Raw genomic sequence first — 10,765 nt, 5'->3', positions numbered from 1 at the left:
TCCTAACTTTTTTTCTAGTCTGGATAGAAATGTTCCTGGGAAGCTTTGACCCCAGCCACCCCTCCCACCCCAAAGCAATTCCTTTCAGAATAATTTTTAGGCACGTTTTACAAAATTGCTGTCTTGAAAATATCAGCACTTTTTGCAGAATTAGTTCATGAAAAATTGCAATTCAGAACAGCTTCGGTTGCACGTGCAGAGCTGTATACAGTATGTAGGCTGTCTGGGTGTTTACATTTTGTGCCTGCATTTTAATACAATCCATACTTCACCAAAGCCACAGATGTAAGCAGAGCTATTTGCAAGTAACCCGAAATATTATTGTGGAAAAAGAAATCATTCAGAGTGAATGAATGATAAGTAACAGTAGGAGTTTTCCAGTGCTTTTGCCTCTAATCCCAGAAGATGTTTCCATGCATCAGACTACATTGCTATTTTTTGACCTCATATGCCAGTTCTGAGTTGCTGATGCTGACATGACAAATGTACATTGCCTAATCATAAGGAAGTAGAGAATAGGTGGGACAACAAATCTTTCACTGCCGTTCATAACAACTTGCTTGGACTGCATTTTTCCATATTCTGGGCCAAGTCTTTTTAAGTAGCTGCATTGGTCTTTCATCTTGGTACTGTGCTGACTTTAGCTGGAGTTGGGGGTCCTGATGAAGAGCGGTAAATGCGTGTTGGAGAAGTTGGAGATAGTTTAACAGGACTCATGGGTTCTGAGGTCTGCAGTTTCCACATCAGCTCTTCATTTGTCCTGCTCAGCCTCTTTTTTTCCTTGCTTTCCTTCTCAACATATTCTTGGAGATTAGCATTTTCTTCAGATAACTGTCTGGAGAAGGTGACAAGATAACACCAAACATGACATCACAAATAGGAAGAACACTCTGATCATCGACCAGGACTTCAACAAATACAATATTTTTTCCTAAAGAGCTTTTTTTACTCCACTGATAAAAAGAAAAATCATTATAATCATTTTCAAGCATAGGGAAGTCCAGCAACAGGCCTACATGTAAATTATACCTGAACAATTTTATACTATACATTTAGAAACAACAGTGGAAAAAGTATCTGGATAAGTCCCCTAGTTCTACTAATAAAGACCTTAGATAGTAGGTTAGTCTGAGACAATCATTGCCAACTGAATATACATTGCTATGGTAGATGACTAAGTTATTTGACTCAGCAGAACATAGCATCATAATTTCATACCACTTAACAGCCAGAAAAGTTAATGCCACTAATAATATGTACATCAACTTATAGATGTTGACTTATGCTGGCAGATCTGGCAATGCAGATACAGAAAATTGGGAACAGCTTTTAAAAGCTTTTAAAGCAGCTGTGTGACTGACCCTTGCAAAAATGCATCTGCGTTAAGCAGATGAAGAGAAGAGCTTAGATGTACTCCAGTAAATAGGTTTTGAAACACCTCTTTCAAATACCACAGCTACAGTTGTCTAGCTGATAAATAAGGAAGTTTGTGCCCCAATAAAGGTATACATGATTCTTGAAGCTGTTTGTTTCTTATAACAAACTGCTCACCTGCATTTTGCTTCATAACTAGGACTATTCATTATTTTTTTTAAACTCTTGCTTATTTTGCAACTTTTTTTGCTTCTATTCCTTCAAAGGAAAAAGTTGATGAAATGTTCTGCCAAAGACTCAAGGAAGCAAGAACATGGTTAGAAAAGCACCCTTAACATTGGTGCAACAATGGACAATGATGTTTTACCTCATGTGGGTACATAAAGATAAGCAAAAGGCCAACAACCCCACTTCAGCAACGTATATCTGACTCATGTACTATCAATGGGAAGTGAATTTATGAAATTTTACTATGGTCAAATAAGCACTCAAAGAATTCATGGATGTTGTAATTTGAATTAAGCAATCTTTGATTCACAGTTCAGTCTTGTAGAGCACAATCATGCAAATGTTACTTGGGATGCTGGACAATTTTATTTTTTCTTTATTTTTTAAAATAATGTTTTGCATTCACATTTCTTGCACCCTTCATGGATCAGAATACAGTATACTTTAGGCAATACACATAGATAGAAAATGTACGCAAAATGCACATTTTACAGAAAATATGCAAGCTAAGAGCACATTTTCAGTTCATTTACCAATGGGCAAAAGACTATGACTAAACACATGTGTGACTGATACCTTCATACCTATTTGTAAATAATTCCTGCTGAATGCATATATACAGTAGCAACCCTAATCAGCATGGCATATGAACTCTCAATGTATAGAATAATGTTCATATTCTTCCAGGATTCTAATTCTCTTGAGCAATAGCAGCAAAGGAAACATAAAAAAGACACAATTAAATCAGCTGATAGTTGCCCCTATCCTCTTGCTCTGTAGAAAATATTTAAACTGACCTTGTCACCACAGTGTTCTGATCAATCCTGACTTTGAAGTCTTCATTTTGTTGTTGTAGTACTTGAATTTTTTCTTCTAGAATTAAATTCTTTTCTGCCTAAAGAGATAGGCAGGTGGTTATATTTACAAGCATGGGTGTCTGTGACGGGTGGGACTGGGAGAATGATGAAAGTATTTTGACAATATGATTCAACCCTGAGCATTTTTGCAAAAACATTGTAATGAAGCATGCATGTCCCTAGGAGGGAAATCCTGCACAGAGTTGTTATTCTGAGAAATTGCTGGATTCTACGGATGCCTCTGAATCTAAGCAATTTGTACTGGAGACTTTCTCCAAAAGATTATGATATAGAAGTTTTCCACAAGACATTTCTACCCAGATCTGAACTAAACCACACATACATTCACCTCTGGAGTCTAATAATTAAAAAATTACTGCAACCACATGTAAGATGCAGCCAAGGCAGACAAAAGTTTCTAAGAATTTGTCACTAGCAATTCTACATAAGTTGCTGATCAAGTGTTGTCACGGGAAACAATTTTTATCTAGGCAAAGAGAATCCCAAATGCACTGGCAAAAGTGAGAGCTATACACCTCTGCATCTGGAAGGTGCAGGGCTTTTTTTCTCATAGAACGCCCAGAACGGAGTTCCGGCACCTTTTTTGGATGGAACCTTGTAGGGTAGGCAAGGCAGGTTGTATGACCTGTGTGAGTTCCGGCACCTTTTTCTTTTACAAAAAAAGCACTGGGAAGGTATCTAATTGGGCAAGATTGTTCTGATAGATAAGCAGCAACATACTAATCTGTGCTTTTTAATCACTCTTCAAGTTTTTCATAAACGATATGAAAACAGCAGCAAATGAGACATCACCAGCTTTTCTAGCTCCATGATCCTCTTTTCTTGTTGATGAATGAGTACATTCTTCATCTCCAGGACCTGCTTTAGGCTCTTCATATCTTCTTCTAAATGCTGATATGGAGCCAGGGCAACCTAAAAGAATGTAGGATGACATGAGAATGACATAGGGGCTCCTATTCTCAGTAGTGTAAAAACAAAAAAACAAACTGAGCTTGTACAAATCAGTCCTGATTTAATTAAATTGGCAGCCTGAATACAACTTGATTAAAGAAAACAGCAAGATGCCGGTTGATGCAGCTGAACTGACTGAAGCTTCTCCACTCAGAAGCTATGAAGGGAAGACTCAGAATGCTGGCACCTGCTTCATATTTTGACAAGATGGAATGAAACCAGCAGGGATGGTAGACTTATTTGTAGACGTTAATCCAGAAAGTTGCAGGCTTCAATCAGTAGGCCCTTCAGTCTGGATCGGCATTTCTCTTGTAATGTCATAGAAGAAGAAGAACATCTCCTTTTGTATTTTGGAGTTAGAGTGAATAATGTACAAACATATATTGATTACCTCTAGTTGTTCTTCGGTGTTTTTCTTCAATGCCTCTTCAAATCGTTTTGCCTTGTCCTTTAGAGACTGGCTTTGAAAAGTGAGCGTATCTACCTGGTCCTGTAAAATGATATTAAATACAATCACTTGTGAATGATGATCTAATTCACTTCTGGGAAAACATTTTAGATATGTCCTCTGGGGAAAAATAGTAATTGTTTTAAGTAAAACCCAAAGTGGGTAGCATAGAGTTCTCTGAGCCTCAAGGCAAATCTGTCAGACATGAGTTACTAATTAATGTTGAGAAAGCACCCTACTGGCTCCAGCAATTAATGGGAGAGGAGAAAGAGGAGAAAAGGAGGAGGAGGAGGAGGATCTTCTCCCCTGCAGCAATGAGCTTGAGCTTTATGGCCATTTTCCTGGGCAGGAGTGGGACTGATCTGAGGGTCTCTGGCAGAAGGAGGGTCTCTGGGCCAGGGCCAAGGCAGTGGGGGCCGTTCCCTCACTGTTTCCAGGATGGCTTTGCGGGCCGCATGAAACCACTTTGCGGGCCGGATCTGGCCCCCGGGCCTTGTGTTTGACATGTCTGGAGTAGATAAACAGGTACCACTTTGGTGGGAAAGTAACAGCATTCAGTGGACCTCAGTGTATAGTCATGCTGGCCACATGACCATGGAAATTGTCTTTGAGCAACAATGGCTCCCCTGGTTAAGAAATGGAGATGAGCACTGTTCCCTATAGTCGGACATGACTGGACAGCATTGTTCCCTAGAGTTGGACATGACTGGACTTTTACCTTTATATGTGCTTGATTTCAATGTTCATCAGAAACTCACCTGAATAGATCAGGCTAGTTCAGCCATAATCTTTGCTTGCAAGGGAACTGCTCCAGCCTTCTGATCATTTTGCCAGCTGTTTTCTAGCTCTCTAATATCCTTTTCAGTCATGATAACAAGAACTGTACACAATACTCCAAGGACATTTCCTCAATAGTAATTTAGTGTCTTGTAGCATCAGCCAGCCAGGGCTGTAGTGATATAAAACCTGTCTTTGTTACAGTTTTATCACCCCAATGATACCTGGAAGTCACTATAAATCATTACTGAGCAAATAGCACAAATGTGGTCTTATCACAGAACTGGGTAAGAGCAAAATTAGCAGTTCCTTTTTCAATTTCATTTTTATTGCCTCCAAGCATGAAATTGGGCCTGTTTCACAAAGGGATTCACATTTTCATCAAGTTGTGCATTATGGCTACAAGCCAGTCATTGTCAGCTTGGATATCATGTATATATAAACAAAGCACTCTTAACAGTTTCTGTCCAAGTCATTGAGCTGGAAATGACTTCAGAGGTCATCTAATCCTACCTCCTCTTTCCCCAAAGCATTCTGGACAGATGGTTACCTAATCTCTACTTTGAAGGCCTACATACCATTTCCTGAGATACCTTTTGGTTGACCTGCATCCTCTTCCCTGTAATTTCAAGCTCTTGATTCTGGTCCTGCCTTACAGGATGACAGAGAACAAGTCCAGTTCTTCCTTTACAATGACAACTCTTTAAAGATCTGAAGACTTTACTTCTGCAGGTTTAACATTCCATGTTCCTTTAATTATACCGCATAGGGTTTGGCTTCCACTTTTTCCGTGATCTTGTTAGCCCTTCTCTGAACTTGCTCCAATGAAGTCTCTTTTAGACTGTAGTGTCCAGATCTGGGCACCTTAGTTCAAATTGGGATTGATGAAGCAGAATAGAGCAGGATAATTAGATCTTGTGATCTGGACTGTATCTTGTGAATTCATCCCAGAACAGCATTGCTTCTTTAACCAGACTTTCCATTTCTCCCTGCTAAAGTTTCTTTCTGTTCAAACAGTTTAGATCTTTTTTGGATCCCCACTTTCTCTTCTAAAAACATTAGCCAGACCTGGTTTTGTGCAAGTGTGATTTCCTCAACTTCTTAAACCAGGTTATTAATAAAAATGAATCAGGATTCAAGATAGAGAAACAATGAAATTTTTCCACCATATTCCTCATTTGCTGCCTTTAAACATTATGTGGCTTGATATTCAAAAATATTTTGAAGCAGAGAACAAACAAATAACAAAAATCTTACCCCAGAAATCTTAACCTTGGGGGGGGGGTCTTGAGTACCATCTGTGTGCAAACTCACAGCACTAATCAGAAAAATAGTAGACAAGTACAACTGATGAAAAGGGAAGCCAGGAGGTATTTTAATAAACACAAACCGCTCCGTATCAAGGTACTTTAGTGTCTGTTTCATGCTGCTGCTTTTGAACTGCTGGAAGAATTTTGCTCTTCCAGGAGACTCACATAATGTAACAAGCAACAATTTCAACCAGCATATGAATAAAATACTAACCTGGAGTGACAAACGCAACTTTTCAAAATTTTCTTCAAGTTCTCTTTTTTCTTGCTCATGAGCAGACTTCATTTCTAGAGGGCAATTTTTGTAAAGAAATCACACATATTTCATGAGCATGCCCATGTTTGCATTTTAATATGATTTTAATGAAAACTGCAATAGTTAAAAAATAAATAAATTTGGAACTGCTGAATGAATATTTGTTGATTCAGTTACTGTGATCTAGTGAATTTAGAAGTTTCCTGTTGTAAACTCAGCTGACAGCCTACACATTGTGGAAATAAATAAATAAATAAATAAATAAATAAATAAATAAATAAACAAAGAAAGAAAGACACCACTCCTCTTAAATATTGATGACATTTTGTTGACCCCCAGTAATTTGTGGTTTAATAACCCATGTGTTAAAAACTAATAGCCCAATTAATTGTTATAAGCTCATGACTTCATAAATAATAAAAACCTGTTACAATGCTAAATTCACTCACAAGAGGGCAATCTTACTGCATAAACCTGCATAAACCTCAGATGATTGGAGAGAAGCAACATCTGTGCTAATTCTTACAATTACTCTTCAAACAGCATATTAGTTTAGACAAGAAGTGGAATTTTGTTTATTAAAGAATGATGAGAAATACATTCATGACAGAGATGTAAAATACACTTAATATATATCAAAATAGCTTTGAAAAATATCAATAATGATGGTTAGAGTATGTATAATTGAGAAACAGTACTGATATTTAATGATTGGGATTCCATACTTAGGAAAGTCAATAGTGCTTTCAATAATAGTCTACCTTAGAGTCGTTGCTAAATATTTATTTCTATAGCAGTGCTTTAGACAAAGCTTCTCCAATTTTAGTGGGCCATTTGTATTGCCTTTAACTTTATCCTGCCCAAATTTGATAGATTATAAGTTCCTAGGTAGAAGCTGTTGCTAGGGAAACTATGTCATAATAAAACTGCTAGTCAAAAAGATACTAGAGCAATTTTTACAATTTTCCTAGCAAGCTCTTTTGTGACCATAGCTCAGTACTAATATGTGCAGAAAAGGAATTGTTAGCATTGTTTAATATATAAATATCTTAGAAGGATTAAGCCAAAATAATCCCAATGGAGGCCCCCAAAACATTCTCTGTCATTGTAGATAATATTGAGTGAAATGGACCAGCATAAGATAGGGACTATCTTATCTATATATTTCGTCTATCAAGTGAAATGTTAAATGAATAAGCAAAAAATTGATTGTGAGTTGTTTAATATGGATTTCTGATGGTAGGAAGAGTCAGTTTAGTACTCTTCATACATTTTGAATGAATAAAACCTGATCAGCATGATCAAGAGTTTTGGGAATTATAGACAAAATATTTAGAGGGACAAGGTGAGAAATTAGTGTAATATAACTTGATGTGTCTAGTCAAAATATTTCTTTTTAAAATAATATTTCTTTGAATGAATGCCCTGTAAAAATAAAAATAGAGAACTCACAACCTATTGTAGAGACCTATCTGGAAGTTTTTCTTTATATTTAAATAAAATCTTGATAGTTGCAATGTACATGCATTATAGACTTTTAGAATTATACACGCATAGAACAATTCAACTGGGGACAGTCTCAGAGTTGGGCTTTTTGCAATTATTATTATTATTATTAAGTATTTAATTATTGGTTATCCTATTCATGGACCCAGAAGAGCAGTTTTACAACAAGCAACCTCACACTTGGGCCACCCAACTTTCAAATGTCACCTCTCAGTATGGATTCCCCATCCAATTTCCAGTCTAATCAGATCTAAAGGCCAACGAAGTCTTCAAAAAAAGCATTATTGATGTGGCTGCCCAAGATAATATTGCAGCACTTAAATGTGTCAAGTCTCTAAAGTGACTGGCTCAATACAAGCCACCTTCTGTTATAAAAATATCTGACATCGTATATACCTGAACATCTCAGAAGAGCTTTTTCTAGAAATCAGTTTGAACAAATGGGCTCAAATGGTAAGACGTGGGAGGTTTTATGGAGTCCCAATTGAAAAAAGACAGTGTATTTGTGGAACACCAGCCACTGAAGACACTGAACACATTCTTGTTGACTGCAGATTGTACTCTCCATAAGCTTATTATACCCTTATTTGAAAATTTAAAAATATTGGGGCAGCCAGGAGAAACAGTCTTATTTATTGCAGGGAACGAACCTACACGTCACCTGCACTCTTCTTTTCCAAGTCCATCTCAAAAAGGACAGAATACATAGATCAGATTGGGGTTAACTATAGCAGTGACAATTGATTTATAGTCATTTATTTATGCTACAATCAACTGACTAAATTATAAAGTTTTCTTCGTTCCTTTAATTGATAACTTTCTGTAGAAGTGAGATTTTCTGTATTTATTTATATCTTGCCTTTATTAATTTTACAAGTACCTCAAGGGAACAAACATGCACAATACTCCTTCCTCCTCCTATTTTCACCACAACAACTACTGTACGTGAGGTGGGTTGGGCTAAGAGAGAATGACTGGCCCCAAATCACTCAGCTGGCTTTCATAGCTAAGTGGGATTTGAACTCACAGTCTCCAGCTTTCTAGCCTGGTACCTTAACCCTTAGATCAGGGGTGTCAAACTGCCAGCCCGTGGGCCAGACACGTCATGTGTCTGCCACCCCATTGCCGGCAATGGCAAAACAGTCCTAATACGTCGCATGATGTCACGTGACGTCACGAGTTTGACATGTCTTCCTTAGACCAACATCGTCCAGTTTTAGTCTGATACTTGAAATTAAAATAAAATAACCAAATTTCAGCCTGACACTTGAGAATTTGTATAATATAGTATAATTTCCTGGACTTTTCTGAGGAAGGCATCCCACAAACTCAAATTGGTTCCTCCCATGTCACCATCTAAAATGATAGAACAATCCAGTGCTTGCTAGGATTACAGAATTACCGTGAATTTTGTGCTCAAATTCATCCTGAAGTTCTTCAATAGCAATTGCGTGGCTATTTTCCATCTCTAATACTGCCACTTCCTGAGTTGCTGCAATGTCATCCACCTGTTGAAATAACAAAACACAAATAGAAGAAGTAAACTAGCTATGGTGGCTTTAAACAAGAACAGTTGGATCTTATGAAAACAAGAGATTACATTTGACAGAGGAGAGAAAACCAAGAGAGAACTGAGGACCCAAAAAGAGGGGCTGTACGCTGGATCTCTGCCTGCCCCCATCAACATTGACTGGAACCAACCCTGGACGAAAAGAGGAGAACTAGCACAGTATAGTGCTGCCCACCCCCAACTCCCAAAGCTGGTTTAGAAGAATACCATTGTAGGAAGTCATCACCTCCCCCCCAGAGAGTGAAATATTTTGGGGAATATTTAAAAAAAGGCAGGATATAATATTTGCCCTAAAAGAGAAATAGAGAAAAATCTTAACAAAGGCAGAAAGCAGTCTCCCTGCCATAGGAAAAACAGCTTCAAGCTAAGAAACCTGAGGAGGCCAATCTTTAGAAATGGAGATTTGGTAATCCATTCAAAAAGACAGACGCACTATTCATAAACAAAATTCCTTCAGCCCTCACATCAGATGGGATTAAGAATTTACATTCTCCCACCCAGCTCCAAGGATAGGACAGGACCTCCCAGCCACAATGGGAGTCAGACAACAATAATTAGAATACCAAAAGGGCACACTCAAACACAAGCCAAAGTACATTGCACAGGAACAGGCATCTCAAATACAAAGTCCAAAGAAGATATAAAAACGCACCCACTCTTAACTCCATTTTGTAACCTGTCCCAGAACTGCATGCTATTTCTGGTTCTGCTCATCAATAAACAAGAACCTTCTTTCCTAAGTAGCCTCCATTTTATTTCTAGCATCTTAGCCTCCATTTTATTTCCAGCGTCTTACTTCCAGCTTGAAACTGGACCTGATTTTTCTTTCAACACCATAATACTGTAGATGGTAATGAAGTCCACTAAAAGATCAAGGAAAGCAACGGTGGATGCATTACCCTCATCCCAATCCTGCTAGAAGTCATCCAAGATTATAATAAATAAATCTCAGAACCATAACCTGGCCTGAACCTTGACTGAAAGAGGTCCAGATAATGTACTTCTTCCAGAGTCCTTTGAAGGTGACACATGTTCACTCTCCACAACCTTTCTTAAAAAGTGAAGGTTGGAGACTGGATGAAAACTGTAAAAGTGTCATTGCAAAGCACACAGAACACCTCCAGCGTGAGGCAATCAATTCATGCACCCATTAATTCAACAATCCAGCTGCCCCTGCTGCTGGCTCCAATCTACCAGGGCTTGTTCTCCAAGCCATAACCCAGGTAAAGGAATGGGCTTTGGGCACCACACATGATTCCTTCCCAAACGGTCAAACAGCCTGGCAAAAAATATAAATCACTTGGGCAAGATAGAAGACCATGGCAGCTTGGTCCAATCAGGAAACAACCCCCAAAAGCTCTGCTACCATCCAGTTCAAACCAGTAACCTCCCATCATCCACAGCATAATAAAATCCTCCAAGCAACCATACCTATTTGAAACACACATGTGGACTTGGCACTATGAT

General features: G+C 38.1%; 1 protein-coding gene across 1 annotated transcript in view; it reads right to left on the bottom strand.

The window, feature by feature from the left end:
- Positions 1-397: 397 nt before the first annotated feature.
- Positions 398-10,765, bottom strand: part of MTUS2 (microtubule associated scaffold protein 2) — a gene marked incomplete at its 5' end in the record, with an annotated part of 203,925 nt that continues 193,557 nt past the window's right edge. The window contains 6 exons of the mRNA XM_083362432.1: positions 398-835; positions 2,400-2,497; positions 3,273-3,392; positions 3,823-3,921; positions 6,181-6,254; positions 9,131-9,236. Coding sequence (XP_083218558.1) covers positions 619-835; positions 2,400-2,497; positions 3,273-3,392; positions 3,823-3,921; positions 6,181-6,254; positions 9,131-9,236 — 714 coding nt within the window. The 3' untranslated portion in view covers positions 398-618. The remainder of the gene's footprint in view (positions 836-2,399; positions 2,498-3,272; positions 3,393-3,822; positions 3,922-6,180; positions 6,255-9,130; positions 9,237-10,765) is intronic.

The sequence above is a fragment of the Vipera ursinii genome (genome assembly GCF_947247035.1).
Source record: "Vipera ursinii genome assembly, chromosome: 4".
NCBI classification, from domain to species: Eukaryota; Metazoa; Chordata; class Lepidosauria; order Squamata; family Viperidae; genus Vipera; species Vipera ursinii.
This window is presented reverse-complemented; position numbering and strand designations above follow the sequence as displayed.